At 38.0% G+C, this 22,038-nt stretch overlaps 4 protein-coding genes across 5 annotated transcripts; all 4 read left to right on the forward strand.

Moving 5' to 3' along the window:
* The first annotated feature begins 1,100 nt into the window (after positions 1 to 1,100).
* On the forward strand, positions 1,101 to 2,303 carry LOC121975799. Its single transcript, XM_042527674.1, has 2 exons — positions 1,101 to 1,579; positions 1,671 to 2,303. Exons 1-2 carry the CDS (start codon positions 1,128 to 1,130, stop codon positions 1,780 to 1,782), a joined length of 564 nt encoding a protein of 187 aa, XP_042383608.1. The 5' UTR covers positions 1,101 to 1,127; the 3' UTR covers positions 1,783 to 2,303.
* On the forward strand, positions 2,095 to 6,661 carry LOC121975798 (phytochrome-associated serine/threonine-protein phosphatase 3-like). 2 transcript variants are annotated; one of them, XM_042527672.1, is made up of 10 exons: positions 2,095 to 2,301; positions 3,479 to 3,625; positions 3,723 to 3,790; positions 4,774 to 4,831; positions 4,998 to 5,108; positions 5,212 to 5,262; positions 5,587 to 5,730; positions 5,810 to 5,902; positions 6,076 to 6,147; positions 6,289 to 6,661. In XM_042527672.1, the coding sequence occupies exons 1-10, from the start codon at positions 2,221 to 2,223 to the stop codon at positions 6,370 to 6,372; spliced, it is 909 nt and encodes a 302-aa protein (XP_042383606.1). In that variant the 5' UTR covers positions 2,095 to 2,220; the 3' UTR covers positions 6,373 to 6,661. The 2 variants fall into 2 exon arrangements, with proteins under 2 accessions (XP_042383606.1, XP_042383607.1); XM_042527673.1 differs by lacking the exon at positions 2,095 to 2,301 and adding an exon at positions 2,444 to 2,473.
* A 1,490-nt stretch (positions 6,662 to 8,151) lies between these two features.
* On the forward strand, positions 8,152 to 10,971 carry LOC121975800 (receptor protein kinase-like protein ZAR1). Its single transcript, XM_042527675.1, has 2 exons — positions 8,152 to 9,918; positions 10,135 to 10,971. Exons 1-2 carry the CDS (start codon positions 8,421 to 8,423, stop codon positions 10,779 to 10,781), a joined length of 2,145 nt encoding a protein of 714 aa, XP_042383609.1. The 5' UTR covers positions 8,152 to 8,420; the 3' UTR covers positions 10,782 to 10,971.
* A 2,304-nt stretch (positions 10,972 to 13,275) lies between these two features.
* Positions 13,276 to 18,550, forward strand: LOC121975802 (glutathione reductase, chloroplastic-like). The gene is made up of 11 exons (XM_042527676.1): positions 13,276 to 13,691; positions 14,137 to 14,362; positions 14,466 to 14,744; positions 14,827 to 15,003; positions 15,091 to 15,144; positions 15,225 to 15,373; positions 17,093 to 17,156; positions 17,240 to 17,410; positions 17,499 to 17,639; positions 17,786 to 17,839; positions 18,194 to 18,550. The coding sequence occupies exons 1-10, from the start codon at positions 13,327 to 13,329 to the stop codon at positions 17,819 to 17,821; spliced, it is 1,662 nt and encodes a 553-aa protein (XP_042383610.1). The 5' UTR covers positions 13,276 to 13,326; the 3' UTR covers positions 17,822 to 17,839; positions 18,194 to 18,550.
* The last annotated feature ends 3,488 nt before the right edge of the window (positions 18,551 to 22,038 follow it).

A 22,038-nucleotide genomic window follows, 5' to 3' on the forward strand; every position in this document is an offset into this window, starting at 1 on the left:
ATTTCTGTAACCCTCCTTAATATATCTATGTTATCAAATTTAAATTTGGAGCAGATCTCTTGGACCACTATTTTATGATCCAGGGGATGTACCACTCGTATTTACGGTCGGATCGTGGTCGTGATCCGGTCGTAATTGGTTGCGATTTCTTCTTGGGTTCACCGCCCCCACCAGATTATAGTTTGATTCGGAGCGGACAGTCAGAGGCTGCCCCGAAGGCCTCCGGTGGTGGATAAGTGGCCAGGTTACTGGGCGCCGAGCGAGGGTGTCCTTCGGGCAGCCTCCGATCGTCCTCTCCGAACCAAACTATAACCTGACGGGGGCGGTGAACCCAAGAAGGGATCACAACCAATTGCGACCGGATCGCGACCACGATCTTACCGTAAATACGAGTGACACATCCCCTGGACCACAAAAAGTGGTCTAGGAGATTCTATCTCTTAAATTTGATAGTGTAAATTGAGAGTAATAAATTTTGAATTTATAAAAATTTAATTAAATTTGTCACACACTCCTAATAAGTTTTTATGACAATGATAATCAACGGGTTCATAGACTCTCCTAATTTAAAAAATATTAAAATTTTAAATTTTTAAATGAGTTTGAGAAAAAATTTATTGATAAATATAGAAAATATTAAATCATTTTCAATCAAAATTAATGTAGTTTTAATTTTTTTTAATGTATCTATACTTTCAGATTTAGATTCGATAGCTTAATAGTAAATTTCGGAATGGACTGCAAAAAAAAAACTTGAACGCGGAAAGAAAAAATTTAAACTCAGAAAGAAACAGAGGTATAATGAAAAAGTATAAACTATCAAATTTAATAAATTTTATAAATTTAAAATTCATTACTCTCAATTTACTCTATCAAATTTAAATATGAGAATATAGATATATTAAGAAGGGTTCAGGAATATATTATATGTTTTTAAAATTTTAAAATTCAGATAAATTAAACCTTCTTCATTCTCATCCAAATGCTTCTAATTGTAACAACAACTTTACTGATCGAAGCCGCTATTTTATTTTATTTTATTTTATTTTATTTTCAATTAGCTGAGGCACTGGTTTCTCCTTTCTCGCCTCTGCTTCAATTAATCCACCAACTCGTAGACCCATCTTATGTCCGGCTCCTCCGCCCTCTCCTCCGCCCTCCCACCCACCGCCGGCGCACCCGCCGCCATCTCGCCGCCGCCTGACTCGGGGCGCAGTTCCTCGACGGAGTGCGCGAAGAAGCATATCTTCCGGGCGCAGGCGGCGCCGGAGACGCACATCCGCGTCCGGTACCGCGTGGGATGGAGCCAGAACTCGAACACCCCGTGCGCGAACTCGCAGCGCTGCCCCCGCCGGCACGCCCCGCTCTGCCGGAACTCCGAGCACGGCACGCCGTGGTTGGGGAACTTCCTCGGGTCCCGCCGCCGCGCCTTCTCCCCCCGGTGCGCGTACGGACACGTCATCCACTGGTGCGGGTACGTCTTCCCGCACCGCCGCACCTTGAACTCGTACATCAGGAACTCGTCCAGCTCCGCCCGCGTCACCCCGTACGCCAGCCGCGCCGCCTCCGACAGCCGCAGGTACGCGCACGGAACAGCCAAATAAGGCTGCTGCCCCTCCATCAATTACCCTACATTGCCAATTTGGGTCACGAAATCGACGTATTTGTAGGGGAATCCTTTTGTTTGGTTGCGCATGCATGTTAGGCAAGTGTAACCACGGACTCTGCCACCAACTCCAGTGGTTAAAGTCACTCGAGGCTCGGAGAACGGTAACGAGTTAACTTTGACACCGCCGAAGTAATTGCGCAGAGGAGCTTCGTCTCAGGGTTGGTGGAGATAAGGCGCCACCGGGGGAGGAGGTGGAAAGCGAGGGGCGGCGGCCGCGTGGAGAGGCTTCATTTGAGAGGTTAGGGGAAGAAACGGCTGGGAGGTTCGTTTGTCGGAGCTCGCCGGCCGGCAGCTGACAAAATGTCTATGAACTCGATTGTTATTTCTAGTGGGATGGAAGAAACCGTTTTAATTCTGGAAACAAATCGGGGCCGATACGCTACATAGTTATATCTGCTGCTACGGCAAAAACGCTGCGGGTTGATTTTGCTATTTTCCACATTGTAGCGCTTCGGCCCTATTTCGGAACTCTACGACCTCGATTCATCGTCTCGCTTTGGATCGATCGGAGAGCGAAGCGGCCCGAAGGTTAGGAATTTGTGCTCTTCGCCATGGAGTTGGATCTGTGGATCTCCAAGGTGAAGGAGGGGCAGCATCTCGAGGAGCACGAGCTTCAGCTTCTCTGCGAATATGTACGCTAGGGCATTGTTTTCGTCGTTCCTCTTGATCGCAATTTATGTATTCTTTTTCGAATTCTTTTTCTTATTAGTACCGTTTCTGTTGATTGTTTGTTGGCGTGTAATCCAGCCATACGTCCCTCTGCAACTTTTTGGATCGCTTGGAAAGGAAATGTTCCGTTTCAAGGTTCACACTTTAGATGCTTTGAGAAGGTCTAACTGTTTGGAAATAAACCTGAACCTGTAGCTTTGGGAAGGAATTGTCAGTTTTGTAAGATTATTATAGGAGCTGAAGTTCGTGTAATCTAACGTAATTGTCCATGGTATGCGATGTCATTATTATACGTTTTTTTTTTAATTGATTTGAGTTGGAGAGTGCATTCATGGAGGACAGTTGGCTATACTAGTGCACATTTCGAACTTATCATTGATTGAGAGAAAACTCAAGATTGACTTTTTTGTGACCCCGAATATTCAGGTCACTTTTTCTCTTGTTTCTCTAGGTCATACTTCCTCTTTAGCATCCTCCCATCTTCACTGTAGGTCACTTGAAAACGTCATGTGACCTTGACAAACATCTTGAGAACTGTTAGTAATAAGCTCAGATTTGTTATGGCTGACTAGTTCCTTACACCTTCCAGTTTTTTGACATGCTAAAGTTCCTGTCCTCACACCATCCAACCATGGTATCCTGAGGAAATGGTAGGTTGTCCAATTCTTTTGCTATGTAATGGAAGTTTGATAAAGTGAGTTTGTGAAGAAGTTTTAACCTTTCTAATTGATGCATTCTCTTTCCATCTCTTGTAGCATAGTTCTCACTTATAATTAAACAAGTTTCATAAAAAAACTTATTATTAAACAAGTCATCTTCATTGTTAAGATGCACTTTGTCAACTCTTTGGGGTAGCCTGCATGAATCTTATACCTCCATTGAGCACTACACAATACTATGAAGTAAAAAAGATATTTGTGCCAGAAATCATGCATTAGATCTCCCTTCCCTGGCTATATAGAGTATTCTTTTACTAAAACTATATCTTTCTTGGATAATATTTTACTTCTTTATGTTTGTTAGACTAAGCTCTTAAAAGGCAACGTCTTACTTCAAGTAAAGTTTTAGAATCTGCTAGGATAGTGTTATATTTTAATGATCATAATTGTTGTCCCCTTTTCTAATTAATTTCCTTGACAGGTCAAAGAGATACTTATTGAGGAATCAAATGTACAGCCTGTTAATAGCCCTGTCACTGTTTGTGGTGACATTCATGGTCAGTTTCACGATCTAATGAAGCTATTTCAAACTGGTGGTCATGTTCCCGAGACAAATTATATTTTTATGGTAAATTTCTCATTTTATAAAGTATATTGATCCATTTTGATCGATTATATTTGTGCGAGAATACCTACTATAAATTTTTTCTCAATATCATTGTTAGGGTGATTTTGTAGATCGCGGTTATAACAGTCTTGAAGTTTTCACAATCCTTTTGCTTCTAAAAGCCAGGTAATCAGTACATGTTTGTGATGCTGTTTGTCATTTACTTTCTTAGTCTCTTTTTTTCCTTCCTTTCTCTGTGCAACATGTCATAGTTGAAAGTGTTTGTTTTGCAAAAATAACAAGTTACTGGGCATTGGATTGGAATGATCTGGAACTGATATGTCAAAAGCCTAAACGTGTTATTGGTGAAATATAAATATGATTAAAATTAGTCAATATATTTTTTGAATTAGATTTTGGTCATTGTACATTTGTGGCGGTGATGGATTACAGCACATTAGTCCCTCTCTAGAAATTCTTACCTTCCTTTGTGTTCCCTTTCATATTCCTCTTGTTCCTAATAAAACTGCAGACAATGAGTTGCATAAATTTCTTTAGCAAATTGGGCTTACTAGTTATGGAAATTTGTGTATATCATGTTCCTGAACAACTTGGAAAAATGTATTCTCAAAGAACTTAAATGTTCTCGTAGCCATATAATGTGACGAATTTGTTCCTTTATGAATACTGAAGTCAATCAGCTTGGAATCTAATATTCCAAACATATACGACATCTCCTGGCCACTAAAGATAGATAAATGCTCAACTAGTACTCACTGCTCTTCAAGCTGATTTGCTATTAGAGTTTATATTAGTAAAAGTTGAGCTCTATAAATACAATTTACAAGGCTACAAGCCGTGTGCATGCTGCATTCTTTTTCTTGTTTGTGAAGTGTTTCTGTTTAAATACCTTGAGCCTACTGTTTTTGCCTTACTTCCCCTTGGAAGTGATACAAAGGTCTAATTCATGCCTTTTATTTTGTAGAATATGTTTATAATTTTCACCTAGGGAATTTACTCTTATGTATAGCAGTTTCAATATTTTCTTAAACTGGCCTCTGGAACTAATTTTTTTTATTCCTTATTATGAGCTACTTTCAGTCACTTTACTGAGTTTTGCGAAGTACTTCAAGCTCATCTTATTTGATTTTTAATTTCTTGTATATCAGATACCCTGCAAATATCACCCTTTTACGGGGCAATCATGAGAGCAGGCAGTTAACTCAGGTACTTAATTTGGTAGCATGTTTTGCATATTATGGAGTCAATCATGAGCTTAAACCACCTATTCATTTGTTCCTTTAAAATTTGGTTAATTCTCTAATTCATCCATTTCAGGACTTAATTAATTGTATCTCTTTTATATATTTTAAGTTTGAGTGTGTTTTTTTAGGTATATGGATTTTATGATGAATGTCAGAGGAAGTATGGAAATGCAAATGCGTGGCGCTATTGCACAGATGTGTTTGACTACCTTACTCTATCAGCAATTATAGATGGCACTGTAAGCATGTTTACACTTGAATGCACATAAATTTTGTATATTGTGAATTAGATTTCCCCTGCTCTGTCTCAGATTGCTTGATTGACATAGTAATTGAATGCAGGTGCTTTGTGTCCATGGCGGTCTTTCTCCAGATGTGAGAACAATTGACCAGGTTTGTCTTTTTTTGTCTTTAAATTGTGTGCAAAATCTTAAACAATGTCTGATTTCTATGCTTTTTCCATCATTTGAGCGGTGTCCTAAGTTTGCATAAACTTTTAAGTATGACCCTTGTTTTGGGCTGAAGCACCTTGTTGCCACTTTTGTTACCTTAGTGGAAGATATATTATTTCTAGATATGCAGAACTACATTTAGTAGTGAAAAAGTGAAAAATGCAAGTAGATGTAAAAAGATGCAAGTCTGTGGGAAATGATTTCTGAGATTAATTTATTTTGTATTAATAATATCCTCATTCTTTTTTTTTTCTTTGGTGAGCAGATAAGGATTATTGATCGCAACTGTGAAATTCCGCATGAAGGTCCTTTTTGTGATCTCATGTGGAGTGACCCAGAAGAAATTGATACTTGGGCTGTTAGCCCTCGAGGTGCTGGTTGGCTATTTGGATCAAGGGTTACAACAGAAGTAAGAAGATATTTCTTGGGTTTTTTTAGCTGGTTTATAGCTAAGCTGGTTGGACTGATCAAATGTTCTGTATTCGCAGTTCAATCAAATAAACAAACTTGATCTTGTTTGCCGGGCTCATCAGCTAGTCCAGGAAGGTCTCAAGTATATGTTTGACAAGGGGCTTGTAACTGTAAGTTATTCACAAGCACAAACTGCTCTCTTCCCTTGTTAACCGCAACACAAGTTTCTCAACCTTCAATTGGAATCTTTCTTTATCTAATTCCGCAGAGAGCTTTATGGATTTTTATCATGCAGCATAATTTCACAAATTCTAATTCCAGTAGACTGCATAATCTTTTCCAGGTTTGGTCTGCCCCAAATTATTGTTACAGATGTGGGAATGTGGCTTCAATATTGAGCTTCAACGAAAACATGGTACGACAACCACACTTATATATAGCTTTGGTTTGTTTGTGAACTTGCTAGCAAAGAAACGTATAAAGCTTTCTGAAGTTGCCTTGCTAACTCATATCGGACACTCGAACCACTTTTGAGTTTCCTTATTGGTCATTGCAGGAAAGGGAGGTGAAATTCTTCACAGAAACGGAGGAGAATAATCAAATGCGTGGGCCGAGGTCTGGAGTCCCCTATTTTCTTTGAATGAAATGGCATTGGCGGCTCAAGTACATTTCCACACCTCAAAGAATCTGGTCAGTAAGATGAAAGGTCGTCGTGGGTATTTGCTGATCAGATCCCAACCCATTGGCAGCTACACCTTGTATACGTCTTATGCCACACAGTAGAGATTGTCGGTGTTCCGTATTTACTGTTGTTTTCTTACATTTATAGGTTGTGATTTACAATTGTTATTTTGATTTAGGAGTTCTTGGTGAGCTAATTTGTTGTTGATACTTCATAGGTTATATTTAAATTTTCTAACTTGTTTCCACTGACTCTTTTATTCTGTCACTATGCATCTGCTTCTCCTAGAGAGTTATCTGATTGAATCAATTGATTTTCTTTTGCATAAAACTAGTGACATTTATTGGAATTAGGGTTTTGGCTATTTTTTTTTTGTTAATCTAGGATTAATAGCGGCCTTCCCCTCTGGTTGGTCTACCCGGTAAATTCAAAAGTGCTCATGGTAATTCGTCCAGCACTCAACTTTTACAATCGAAAATCCACGGTAAGGTAGAGTTTGTTCTGGCCCCAGTAGAGTTTCGGGCCATAGTATTCTGAATGTGTTGCTGTTGCACCGTGTGGGATGAAACTGAGCTGCCATCCCTCTTTAATTTAACAAAACTAAGCCGTTGGACGAGCATTCTCAACCTTGAGCCCGAGGGCCTGTTCATTTACACAAATAAAGAAATATAAAAGATGCAATTCAATAAAATCCCCAATTTCATTTGTTGTGCTAACGGCTATTTCTTAGATTCCATTCCCCAACTTTCCTTGTTGGACGTATTAATATTTAGATTGCATCGGTGGGCCCAAATCTCACCGACGGTCGTGTTATAGTAATGGAATAAGCAACTAATGCCCTCTTTGTATTTATGTAATATTGTTAACTTACAATCGTACGACTGACTGCTCTATTTTTTTTAAAAAAATAAATATTGAGAACTTACAGTTCAATTAATTTTAAAGATGGACTGTTCAATTTAGTTTAAATTTTTTATCGACCAAAATACATGACTCCAGACGATGAGTTCCCTAAATTTAGGATACCATCCATACCAATTTTTTTATCTAAAATGTATAATTTAGGATAAAAAAATTACTTTATTAAATTTAGATATCCATTTTTCAATACATCATATATCAACTTTGCTAATGAAATTTATTTCCTAAATTTAGAGAAGTACTGTTCATAAATATATAGTTTAAGTAATCGATAGAGTAGCTGATGTAAAAATTTTTTAACTATCTTATTCAAAATTTAAGGTAAAATTTTTGAATAGGATAACTGATGTGAATATCCTCATCATAAAAATTGAGACGGAATTCCTAAATAAAAAGTGTTCAAATTTAACCCAACGCACTCAACCGTTCGCATAAGATCGAATCCGTAATCTCTAGATTAATCTGATTGTACGAGTTGGAAACTTGATTATAAAAAAAAAATGAATATGCAAAATCTTTCTCTTTTTTAAAAGTCTTCGATCTGGGATTTAGCAAATATTTTGTGACATTTGTAATAGTAATTACAGTCCTAAGATAATAAAGAAGGTTTTTTTTATCAGAATCAAACAGTTAGGCATAAAGTAAAGATAATTTGTAAAAATAAAATAGAATGTGATAAAGAAAAAAATAATTATATACACATGTCACAATTTTTCTTTGGTATTAAAATTTAGTACTTTTTAATCAATTACTCTTAGGAATATTTTGAAGGACAAATTGCATAAATCACCCTACATGTCAGAATATTTTGAAGACAATTGTTTTAGCCAGATGAGTCCATGCACACTGCAACTTCCTTTCTATTCAATTTTCTCTCTCTTTCGCTTTCTGCTTTCTCTTCTCAGATTCCTCTGTTTTTTTTTCTCTCTCACTCCTCTCTCCTCTTCTTCCCCAACTGATCGCTCCAAAGCTCTCGCCTTTGTTCGGCTGAAGGTCTCATTGCCGATTTCACTTCTACGTTTCATAATTCTTGCGCGCGCTGTGCTCTCCGACGGTCAAGTTCAGTCCTTGGAGTCATCTCCCTCATGGCCTCGCCGCCGCCGCCATTTCCTTCCCCTTACTTGCTCCACTTCCTTCTCTGCACAACCTCCTCGCTTCTCCTCGTCGGCGGCCTCAACAGTGAAGGCACGGCCCTCCTCTCCTTCAAAGCTGCCGTCCGAGACGACCCGAGCGGCTCCTTGGCCAACTGGAACTCCTCCCACTCCGACCCCTGCTCCTGGAACGGCGTTACTTGCAGGGGCGGCTCGGTGGCCGCCCTGAGCCTGCCGAAGAAGAAGCTGGTGGGCTTCCTCCCCTCCGCCCTCGGCTCGCTCCAGTCCCTCAGGCATGTTAACCTCAGGAACAACAGACTCTTCGGAGGCCTCCCCGCCGGCCTGTTCGCTGCCCGTCGGCTCCAAAGCCTGGTACTTTACGGCAACTTCTTCTCCGGTTCTGTCCCGCAGGAGATCGGGAACCTTTTGTACCTCCAAAGCTTGGATCTCTCCCGCAACCTGTTCGCCGGCTCCCTCCCGAGCGCCTTGACGCAGTGCGAGCGGTTAAAAACCCTAATTTTGAGCCATAACAACTTCACCGGACCTTTGCCCCTCGGTTTTGGCGGCAGCCTGGCTGGTCTGCAAAAACTTGATCTTTCTTACAATGGATTCAATGGCTCAATTCCTAGCGACCTTGGTAATCTTTCCAACCTTCAAGGAACCCTAGATTTGTCCCACAACAGGCTCTCTGGTTCGATCCCGCCGGGACTCGGGAACTTGCCGGAGAAGGTCTACATCGACCTCACTTACAACGATCTCAGCGGCCCAATACCTCAAAATGGGGCTCTGGAGAACAGAGGACCGACGGCCTTCATCGGAAATCCCAATCTCTGCGGGCCGCCATTGAAGAATCCCTGCCCTTCTGATTCTCCATCGACTAATCCCTTCTTGCCTAACAATTATTCTCCAATGGCACTCGAAGGAAATGCCACAAATGGCGGAAGAAGAACCAACACTAGAGGGCTGAGCAAAGCTGCAGTCATCGCCATCGTCGTGAGCGATGTGGTAGCAATTTGTCTGATTGCATTGCTGTTCTTCTACCTTTACTCCAAGGCAACTGCTTCACTTGGGATCAAAGAGGAAACATGGAAATCCGATTCGTGTTCTAAGTCGAAGAAGGAGTGCATATGCTTTAGAAAAGAGGATTCAGAGACCTTATCAGACGATATCGAGCAGTATGAGCTAGTGCCATTAGATAAGCATATGGCATTCAATCTCGACGAACTTTTGAAGGCTTCGGCCTTTGTTTTGGGTAAGAGCGGCATTGGTATCGTCTACAAGGCTGTCCTGGACAGTGGCCTTTCTATGGCTGTCAGGAGGCTTGGGGAAGGTGGATCACAAAGGTTTAAAGAGTTCCAAACCGAGGTAGAAGCAATTGGTAAGGTTCGACATCCCAACATCGTAGCCCTGAGAGCTTATTACTGGTCGATCGATGAGAAGCTTCTCATATATGACTACATTCCTAATGGCAATCTCTCCACTGCTATTCATGGTACTATTTCAACTCCAAATTCAATGTGTTCTTCATATGCAAGTAAAAATTACTTTGGTGGAGATCATTAGTTGCTAAGTTCATGTAACAAGATCTTAAGATAGCATTCATTGATCCATTTGATGCCAAATTCATCTAAACTTCAATCGAAATTTACATGAATATTTTGTTTTTCACCTTTTAGTATCTTCACTCGATTACCTCGGCTTATGACAGGGAGATCTGAAACAATGAAGTTTGCACTCTCATGGGAGGTGCGCTTGAAGATCATGAAGGGGATAGCAAATGGTTTGGCTTTCTTGCACGAATTCAGCCCGAAGAAGTATGTTCATGGGGATCTCAAACCGAACAATGTGCTTCTTGGATTAGACATGGAACCCCACATTTCTGATTTCGGTGTCGGTCGGTTGGCAAACATTGCCGGAGGATCTCCATTCCTGCAGTCTGATCGAATAGCCGCTGAGAAGACTCAAAACCAACAGCAAGATGTTGGATTTAGTCCCATTATAAGTAAAGGATCTTGTTATCAGGCTCCAGAGGCATTGAAGACCCTGAAACCATCGCAAAAATGGGATGTTTACTCGTATGGAGTAATTCTGCTGGAGCTCATCTCAGGCAGGTCGCCGGTTTTCCTACTGGAGACCTTCACAATGGATTTGGTGTGTTGGATCCAATTCTGCATCGAAGAGAGAAAGCCACTCTCCGATGTGCTCGACCCTTCTCTATCGCAGAATTTAGATCGACAAGATGAAATAATTGCAGCCCTGAAAATTGCTCTGGCTTGTGTTCAAGCTACCCCCGAAAAGAGGCCGTCAATGCGATACGTCAATGATACTCTGGAAAGGTTGATCAATGGGAGCTAGTTTCTGTAAGAATGCTTTGGTTAGAATTGAATCGATGAACTGGAAAGGGTAAGAGAGGCCACTAAATTGAGATATGTTGCTTAATTATCCTTTCGCTTACATATTCAAACATGCTTGTATTCATTATGAATGTTATAGTCCTTTAGTATGTTATTAAATATGTAAAAGTTTCTCTTTTCCTCTTCTCTAATAAGGGGAGTCTAGTCTCGATATAACGGTGAAATTAATATCATGTGATTTTGAAGTCATGAGTTAAGACTGAAAATTGATTCAATGTGGTCCGATTCTTCCTCAAAATTATGAACTAATGGGAGATTTGTGTATTAAACTATTTTTTTTTCCTATTCTCTAAGAAAATGCTGCAGCAACTTTATATCATAGGTTTGTACAAGCTTGAAATCATCATCTTTGTTTGACATCTGCGTCCTCTTTTATGATGGCTGGAGCCCAATGTGAGTTTCAGATACAGTGAGACAGGCAGGCAGAAAGGGGCCACCTTCATCTCCTTTTTCTTTCAACCTCTGATCTATTACTGGATGTTATGTATCAAAAGGTCGGCATGATACCAGCACTCTTGCTTAAAATTTTGAACTTTGGGTAAGAGGTGTGAGGTTTGAATGATCTGGAGAGCCATGCCATGGAATCTTGTGCACTTTACGATGATGATGAATCGTTTTCAGTCAGGAATCTAGCTCTTTAGTGTATGACAGTATGAGGCCAAAGGAGATCCTTAAGATAATCCTATGCGATCTTTATCCACTTTCACATAGCTAAGGAGGAGCTTTGAAGTTATCGTTAATGCAAAGAGGAAGGCGACGCAGGAAGAAGAGTTGTAAGAGAAGTTATTATCATGGGTGTTACGGTGAAATTCTACTATTTCCGGACTCGGCCAGTCATAGGGTGTCGATCTATTCAGCCTGGTAAAATGTATAGGTGATGGAACGAAGAAGATTATTAAAAACAGAATCATCATATCAAAATCTCTACTTATCTACTCTATTCAGTAATGGTTATGATGTTCCTCTTTATGCATCAGCTTTTCTAATTACAGAATTTATTTTAAATTTTATTTTTTATATGGAAAGATTTTTTACATAAGTTATTTTATCCATTTACTAAATTTATATTTTATAAATAGTAATTTTCTAAATTTAAGAATATAATAAAATTATATTACAATAAAAATAAATTTTTATATTTTTTTAAAAAATAATATAATAATCTTGAATTATGGAAAATCATGATAAATCATGCATAAACCGTGAACGATTCTAAATCGTGAATCGTAATTGTCTTAAATGGTTACGGTTAAGGGTTGACCCTTCAAGAACGTTCGAACTAACAATTTCAAACTATCGAACCGACGATTCCAAATCGTTAAATAATAGATTCCAAATCAAGGTCGGATTTACCCCCTCCCTCCCTATCAAACTTCTATTATGAACACTTGAGTACCTTCATTTAGGAGCCACAAATTCCTTTGCATCAAATGCCTGAGCGCCAAATCATTTCTTCATATTGGGCTAGATCTTTATGATCAAATTATTCTGCGACAAAACTTGCATACCCTGATACTCAAGCTTTTCGCCTCCCCTAGCATGGATTCTTTAGGGAGTATTAATTGTCTCAGGATGTAGCACAGATAGTAGGTACATCATATCTCTGATGTAATAGTCAAGGGTCGATTCCTAAGAATTGACGACTTGTAGTCACTCCATCATGCACCTAATATCTGTGTCTTATGTATCTATATTTATCTCTTTCTATATTTGTGAGATCGATACTAAAAGGATGGTTAAGATAATAGATCTATTATTTTTTAGGGAGTATTAATTGGAGATATTAAGTAAATATTGATAATATTTAAACTCATTGAACATCCATGTCAAATTTATCATAGATTTATTATATTATTTATTTAAATTTTACATAATTAATTATATTATTTTTTAAGCCATTAAATTTAATCAAGTTTGTTTTTTATCTTCTCACTTAATTTGCTTATTTGACATGATTTCTTATCATACAATCATAGCATTTATTATGCCTAGGTTTTTTTAGTTATGTTTGAGTCATGATCCAACATTAAACTCTATAACATATTATATCTAATTATTATTTTATAAAATTTCTCTTTAAATTTTATTCGTGGCTCATCTATAGTAATTTTTTTATAATTTTATATGAGATTATTTATGCCACTTTTTTTTTTGGTTAATTACGTTCACTAAAGGTCTCTTCCTTTTTATACACATATAAATATATATATTCCAATTTTAATTTATTCAGCTTCGGAATTATATATTTTAAGATAAATGAAAAATATCAAAATTCTATGACCATGAACTGGAAACTTTATGGAATACTTATCTCGAATAAGTCTCCTTTTTTTTGGTATTTTTACATTTTCTAAAAAACGATTTAATGATTTATTTTAAATAAATATAATTGTGATTGTGCCTTGTCAGAATTTCGGGATAAGTGGTAATTTTGTATTTATGCGCTCAGTCTCTCCGCTGCTGCTCGCTTTCCAGTTTTGACTACGATGTACCCGATAGCGGCCGTCCTCTCTCTCCGACCACCGCCTCCGGCCCTCTCCGCCGCCGCCGCCCTGAGGAGCATCTCCACGACGTTGCTCTCCATCCCCTTCCAATCTCCCTTCGCTTTCTCCTCGCGGGTCCTCCTCCCTTCCCGCCTCCTCTCTCGCCGGCTCCCTGTCCGCGCTTACGCCGACGGCGGAAACGGAGCCGCCGACTCGAACCAGTTCGATTTCGACCTGCTCACTATCGGCGCCGGCAGCGGAGGAGTCCGCGCCTCGCGGTTCGCGGCGGCCTATGGCGCCAAGGTGGCCATCTGCGAGCTACCATTCTCGACGATGTCTGCGGACAATGCCGGCGGGGTCGGAGGAACGTAAGATTCCGCTTTTATACATGTACTTCATGTGATTGACTGAAATTTACCATTGATTCATGCTGTTTTTCTTTTAAATGTGGGAGTAGCATCCGCTGTTAAAAATTGTAGTTCAGATCAATGATCATTAATCTATTGAAATTTCCGCTTTCATCCACGTGTTTCATCTAATTGACTGATTTTATCCTGATTAATATGTTGCTCTCATACTGTGAAAGTAGCATCCCCTGTGAGATGATTTGGCTGTTCAACTTCATGATATCAATGAGTAAAGAAGTTTTGATCTAGGATTGCTTTATCAACCTGTTAGAACTCAATCTGTTTTTCAGTCAATCTCACTGATTATGAAAATCACACATCCAAAGCAAGTGACTCATACTGGTTCCTCGAGTTAGAATACACAAAAGGAAGCATATTTATTTCGTGTGTTCTTTCTGTTATATAGATGCGTGCTTCGTGGGTGCATCCCCAAGAAACTTTTGGTGTATGCGTCTAACTATTCTCACGAATTTGAAGAGAGTCATGGCTTTGGATGGACCTATGAAGCCGATCCAAAACATGACTGGAGTACACTTATTGCTAACAAGAACGCAGAATTACAACGTCTCACAGGAATCTACAAAAATATCCTTCAAAATGCTGGTGTCACTCTAATTGAAGGCCGTGGGAAGGTTGGATGTGCTTTTGAAATCAGTTTAAAATTTTTATTCACTTTACCGCATAAGATTTTTGATCACTAATAATTTATTTGTTTTCATGGTCCTACTGGTGCAGATAGTTGATCCACATACTGTTGATGTCAATGGGAAACGCTATACATCTAGGCATATACTTCTCTCAGTTGGCGGGCGCCCTAATCTTCCTGATATTCCTGGAATAGAATATGTTATTGACTCAGATGCTGCATTAGACTTGCCTTTAAAACCAGAAAAGATTGCAATAGTAGGAGGTGGATACATTGCTTTAGAGTTTGCTGGTATCTTCAGTGGATTGAAAAGTGAAGTTCATGTATTTATACGACAAAAGAAGGTGCTGAGGGGCTTTGATGAGGAGGTGAGAAAGCTAAATTGAATTAAGAGGAACATTTTTCTGCTTTTAATTGCGAATCCATTCCCTAACAGTTTGGTTCCTGCAGATTAGAGACTTTGTTTTGGAACAAATGTCGTTGCGGGGCATTGAGTTTCATGTAGAGGAGACTCCTCAGTCAATTCTTAAGTCAACGGATGGAAAATTATCACTTAGAACTAACAAAGGAACAGTTGATGGTTTTTCACATATAATGTTTGCAACAGGTCGAAGACCAAATACAAAGGTTTGCTATTTGGGGCTTGAATTTATCTTTTATATTATGGTACACCCTACTATAGTGGCTACATATAGTTTTTTTTCATACATGTAGAACTTGGGACTGGAGGATGTCGGAGTAGAATTGACTAAGAATGGTGCCATTCTGGTACCTTTACTATGCTCTTTATTTACTTACTGGGAAGTCTTTCCAAAACATCTTTGACCCTATGTATTTGATTCCTCTAGGTTGATGATTACTCTCAGACATCAGTTGATTCCATCTGGGCAGTTGGAGACGCTACAGATAGGTTAAATTTAACTCCTGTTGCACTAATGGAAGGAGGGGCATTTGCTAAAACTGTCTTTCTTAATCAACCAACAAAGCCAGATTACAGGTATGTATTTACAGCATTTCAGGGGCATTAAAGAGTGATAGAGCTATGATAACTGAAAGAAGAGTCACAACAAGAGAATGTTCAGAATCTTTCATATCGTAGTTAAGATCCAGTAACTAGATAGTTGTTCTTCTAAGTTTATCTTTTCATTTACTTGTCTAGATCCAGTAGTTAACTAAATAGTCATTTTTCTGAGTTTTAGTTATCCTATTGAAGATGGATCAGTTTGTTTACAGTTTCCTATTTGATTTTTTATTGTGTTTTTTCACATTTATTCTAGTAATACTTACTGTATTTTGTTGGTTGTATTTGGTCATACATATATGATACTAGCATTTTGCTGCCTAACATTATTGTTAGAATAGTAAAGTTCAGAATGGCTTTGTGAAGAGTTTCTTATCCAAATTGTAGATATCAGTATTCAATTTAAAGGTTGCTGGGAGACACATTCTGAATGTTCAAAGTTAAGACATAGCTGAAGAAGAATCTCATCACAGATGAAAAATTTACTGAACTTGATAACTTTGTTTCAGAAAACTAATTGCATCAATAAGCAATGAAATGTTTTCATATGCCCTGAGGTCAAAAATTTCAGACATATGGTAACCATGGCAATAGCTCCTCATCAGCACTTATGGAAATGCTTTTGGGACAAATGAATTTGTTTGAGAATGCTTTAGTAGCTTGAATTCTTTCATCAAGTCTAAGCTGTAGAGTGCAATGAGGTAGTTTACTGGTGAAGTTCTGTTACAAGCACAGGGCATATTAGTTAGCGATTAGAAATCATTTATATATCTATGCCAAATTTGTACACGTAGTTAGGAAAAATGATTTTCTAACTCCCATTCTGTCCATGGGAAATTAGATCTCAATGCTCCTCTTTATCCCTTTACAAGATCAATGTTCTCCTGTTCATAACAAACATCAGAGTGATGGGTTCTCTCTTGTAATGGGCTTGCAATTTTTTCCTTCTCCCATGGGAATGATCCTTGTTTGTATCACCTACATTGTTTCCCTTCTTTTAAGGCACATAATCTTTGACGATGAATTCAGGTAGGTTTCTTCAATCCATAAGCTTCCCACAATTTTAATGTGTGGAACATGTTCCGCTGGTTATTTGCAGGAAGATCCGAAGAAACCTTTAAAAGTGTTAGAGCTTCTAATCATTGCTACTTCCGAAGCTTGACCCACAGTAGGAAGGTTAAAATATAATACCGTAATTCATGGAGTGCTCCGGTTCTAGGTTTATCTGGTTGATCTTTAGCACCAAACTATTTGTAGTCCTGATATTGTTCAATGGTTTATATGATACTTGCTAACAGAATAAGAAACCCTCACATATGCTTCACTAGACCACAGGGCTTCTTTTCTGTTCCTGAGGATTAGGTGCTACATGTGCATTGCCTGTTTAAACAGAAGATTACCTGTGAACTTTGATAATTACCTTGGAGTTTTGAGTATGATACAGTTTTCAGGTAATATTGCTTGTCAGCCTTGTGTACTTGATCAATCAACAAAAATGCAATAGTGGATATTGAAGATGAACCTTCCTTTATGCCACCTAATTTTAATAATTATGTGTGCAGTACATGCCAATATGTACTTCTAGGCTCCCCACTCCAGTTTATGATTCAAACACTCAAATAACATTACACAGAAATCTTTTAGTTTGGTAAAGTTGATGAATTTATCTAACTAATTCTTTTGTACTAATGGCAGAGCTGTGCCTTCTGCTGTATTCTGTCAACCTCCAATTGGGCAAGTTGGTCTAACCGAAGAGCAGGTGAGGCACACTATATATGTAATAATAGTACTTACGAATGAGCTTTCGTGTTTATTTCCATATGAACAATTCAACTGATGTAGGCTATCCAAGAATATGGTGATGTTGATATTTATACCGCCAACTTTAGGCCTCTTAAGGCTACCCTTTCTGGTCTGCCTGATCGTGTGTTTATGAAACTCATTGTGTGTGCAAATACAAATAAAGTATTAGGTGCTCACATGTGTGGGGACGATGCACCAGAGATTATACAGGTTAGTACCTTCACTTCAATTGCATTCTTCACTGATTCCCAGTTGCCTCATATTTTAGCCTACAAAGTTCAGTTTCTTTCTTGCTCAGGGAATTGGTATTGCTGTAAAAGCTGGACTAACAAAAGTAGATTTTGATTTCACTGTTGGAGTTCACCCGACTTCTGCAGAGGAATTTGTGACAATGAGGAACCCAACTCGGAAGATCCGGAAGGAGACAGTTCCAGCTGTGGTATGCCAATTACTATTATTGAAGTCTTATTGCCCATAAAAATGAATTTTTTAGGCTTTTTCCCCCCACTAGGCTAAGCTGGTATGGACGTTTTGATCTTTGTTTCTTCTGAAGGATGATCATGTTCCTTCTTGCATGTTTTATAGGAAAGGAGTGGTGACAAGATAGAATCAGCAGGATAAGTAGCACATCCACATCAAGTAGGTCATCGTATTTGCTTATTTATGGTTTGAAAATAGTTGCCTGAATATAATTTTATCCATCACAATTCTTGGAAGGATAGTTACTATGGTTGGTTATGCAACTGTACAAGTATATGTTTGTTTTGAAATCACAACGCTTACATATACCTTTGTTTTACTGTTCTTTTGAACTTGATAAATCGACATGTTGATCATGAACCAACTCCATTGTGCTTTAAACTGCTATTTTCCTTCATGTGATTTCAAGGTTTGAACTGAATTTATGTTGGTATTTCAATTCTTTGTTCTAAGGAAGAACATTGATCGGGTAGACTCAACCACTCACACGAACACACATTGTTTCTCTTGCAGGAGAAATAAGATCTTACCATCACTAATGGGATTGGCTGTACATATGGGGCCTTTACTCAATGGAGATCCAGATTTCTTCTACTCTATACGGTGTCAACCAATTCCACATATGAAACATATTTGGCTGTAAATTTTTTTCTTCTTTTTGCATTTTGCCGAAACAAAATCTTTACTTGTACATATCTTAGACTATATATGTTTCCTGTAGAGTTTTAATTTTAGTTGTTGTTGTTCATCAGTTTTGGAAGCCTATTGTGTTCATGTATAACAGGGCAATCCACACTGACAGAGAGACCAAACAAATGATTTTCATGAGATAATTTTATTTACTTCCCAGATTTTTATTGCTTTTTAAAATATGCCCTCTGTACTTTCAGTATTATCGTTGCACTCTTCGCTTTCAGTGTTATCAAGTTAGACATTTATATGTCCATAATGATGATTGTCACACGAATTGATACAGTTGATATCTATATGAGTATTTGTTTTAATGGATTTTCAGTAGATAAAATACTTTGTTGATATCTTACCTCCTTATATTTTGTCATGTGATCGGCGATATTGAGTTGTTTTGGGTAAATAGTATCATCTTTTGCTCCAATAATAAAAGTACAAACTGAGATCAATTCTCAATTGATATAAAATATCTCACTGAGTGTCTGACTTCCTCATTGTGCTAGGATAAATGTTCCTCGTGATTTATCGGTCATCTTAGAGGGGTCGTTAAGATAACAGCTTCATCTTTTACTCCAATAATAGAGGTGCAAATGAAATGATTTTGTTCACGAGCTTTTCAAGTCGGTTTGATGAATATTTGATTTATATTTGAAATTATCAAATTTAAACTGAATTTGAATATATTTGACAATTTTTTAAAGTTGAATTTAAATTCATACTATTTTGTTTGATTGCTCGTAAGTTGCTCATGAATCGAACTTGAATTGTGATTATTTTTACATAATTTTAATTCAAATATGCTTGAATTGTGATTATTTTTATATAATTTTAATTTAAATATGCTAAATTTTAGGTCCAAATTATATGAATTTCAATCATTTCAAATTACAATTTGATTCTTGGATCAAGATTTGAATAATTCGAACTCAAGCTTAAATTGTATTTTAAATCGAGCTCAAATCAAAATTAATTATATTTTCAGGTTTTGAATCAAATTAGAATATAATATAAATTTTTTAAACTCAAACCCAGATATCAATATTTTCATATTATTCGATTAAATTCCGTTCATCTACCCCCTAATCCATAAATAATGGGGAGGCGAATCGATATCATTTATAAAAGTGCCAGGGGTGATTAAAAATCACAGGATCATTTCAGAATAGCAATACTTATAAGGGTGAAAATAAAAGTTTAAAAGTTTTTTTTTAACCCTAATTATTTTCATTTTTCATATTTGACTTTGACGAGAGATGTGGTGCTCTTCATCCTTTCGAGTAAACATGTCTTTAATGGCTTAATCTTCATCCTTAGCAATGTCGAAAGTACAAACAGAGTAAAAATAGGCCCCTAACAAGCAATATGATTCCTACTAAACTCATTAACAAAGCAATTTAGCTAACCGAGTTATAGATTCTCTGAAGGATTAGTCAAGCACAAACTGGAAAACCATACAGAATTGTCCATCAATACGCAAGTAATCCAGGAATTTCGTCGAAGAACTTCCCAGAAAAGAAACTTCTTCTTGGTGGTCAGTAAGCAACAAACTCACAGAAGTGAAAACATACTCCAGAACAGCATAACTATCGTTTCGGCAACACTTCGTATCTGTTTTCCTCGAATTACTTGAACTAGGAAATCGATCTAATGGTGCACAATCTGATAAGATATACTAGCAAGTCTAACAAAGCATGATGGTTTGGGCCATTTCTTTCTCTCTGGCGCACAGATTGATTCAACAGTGAGAAAGAGGTATGAACAAGAACTTGCAACTATAGCAATAAAGAAGTGATACAACTTGTTTCAAGCAAGTAACCAGAGAAGAACTTCATGGTGAAAGCAAGAGCAAGGACCAAGTTTATGATTTAGAACTACTTCAATACTAGTAGTAACTCAATAAAGCAGAATTACAGATTGTAACCAAACTCACGATTACAAATGATGAGGATTATTCCACAAGAAGACAAATTAATAGACAAACTGTAACTACATGTTTTTGAATTTTTTTTTTCAGATGCATTATGTTCCTCAAAGCATCAAATAAGTGAACTACAAATTCTGATGAACCATGGCAACAAGAACATGAACATTAATTGGTCTGTTTGCTATGACTTGGAGTAACTTGGCAACAAAAGACCTTAATTTTTTTTACACTTCTTGTTTCTCAAAACCTTCAATTTGATTCAAAAAAGTTCTGTAGCGCATGATACATGCAGTTGTTCCTGATCCAGATGTCAAGAACACATGCTGGACAATGGGCAACAGTATAAGAAGCTATAAAATTCAGAAACAATTGGACAACTTAACAACACTCTCAATCATGTTGGATTATAAAAGGAAATTCCAAAGAAGAAAAATAATCCAAGTGAGGCCAGACGAACGATCACATTTCTGTGCTATAAACTAATCTGTTATAGCAAAAACATTTATAAGCTATGAGATCTCCATTATATGTATAAGAAAACAGTATGAAGAAGAAAACTATATATAGATTAACTCAGATTGTAGCAATCTGAACTGAAGAGTGAGGAACTCCAACGATTCTCAAATCCGACTAAAAAAAGAAGACAAATTCAAGTAATAAAGATTGCTCCATCCATTTTCTACTCAATCTCCTCGAAATCGATCAATCCGATAAAGTCGAGTAGAAGAGGCAGTAGCAAAACCCCACCTTTGGGCTCAATCGGTTCCCTTCTTCTTGACTACTCGGCGCCTCGTGCTCCGCTTCCATGGCTGCATCACGGAATCGTGGAACCTCGAGGGCATTGCCGATGGCCTCTTCCTCCCCTTCCCCTTCGAACAAGATTCAACTCCGCGGTCCACCTCTCGCTCCGCGTTCATAGCTCTTTCCCCGAACACTTCGATGACGGCCAGCACCAAGAGATCGAGACCCTCGCAGCGGCTTGCGGGATCACTAGAAGCGGCCATCGAGGGAGCGAGGTCGGAAATGGAGCTCAAAGGTGGAGTCTTGGATGCTCGAATTCTCATTGAAAAAAAAAAAGAAAAGCCGCTTTGTCGAATTGGAATACTGACCGAGAATCGGCAGAGGAGAAATCTGAGATGGCAATCGGATGAGAATTGCGAGAGGAGATTGGAGAAGGCAGAGCAAAGGAGACGCGAGATCGAGGAGAAGAGTAGAGGAGGCAAATGGTGGAATAGATGGCCTGCGATATATGAAAGAGGGCTGTGCGCGAGAATATGTTTCTTTTGTGGGGTTGCATTGTTATGTAGATATATATAAAAATTGAACCGGACCAGTTTCGATACCAATTTAGTTGTCGGACCGGTGGATCAATCGGTCGGACCGATTGACTAAACCGAGTTGGGTTTTAAGAAACTTTGACTCGACTCAAGTTTAACTTTGGAATTAAAAAATTAGGAAATAAAATTATATATATATATATATATATAAACAATTTACTAAATCGTGTCAAAATTTTGGAATTACTATCCCACTATCGTATTCAATTTTCATGCATCCAAAAGTATGTATCATAATCATGTTATACTCCAATTTTTTCACTTCTAATATTTACTTATTCATTGAAAAATTTATTACTCTCAATTTATATTTTCAAATTAAGATTTGATGGTATGAATACATTTAGAATATTTTCAAATTAAGATTTGATGGTATGAATACATTTAGAATATTTGAAAGAGTATAT

Source organism: Zingiber officinale, chromosome 4B (assembly GCF_018446385.1).
Source record: "Zingiber officinale cultivar Zhangliang chromosome 4B, Zo_v1.1, whole genome shotgun sequence".
NCBI classification, from domain to species: domain Eukaryota; kingdom Viridiplantae; phylum Streptophyta; class Magnoliopsida; order Zingiberales; family Zingiberaceae; genus Zingiber; species Zingiber officinale.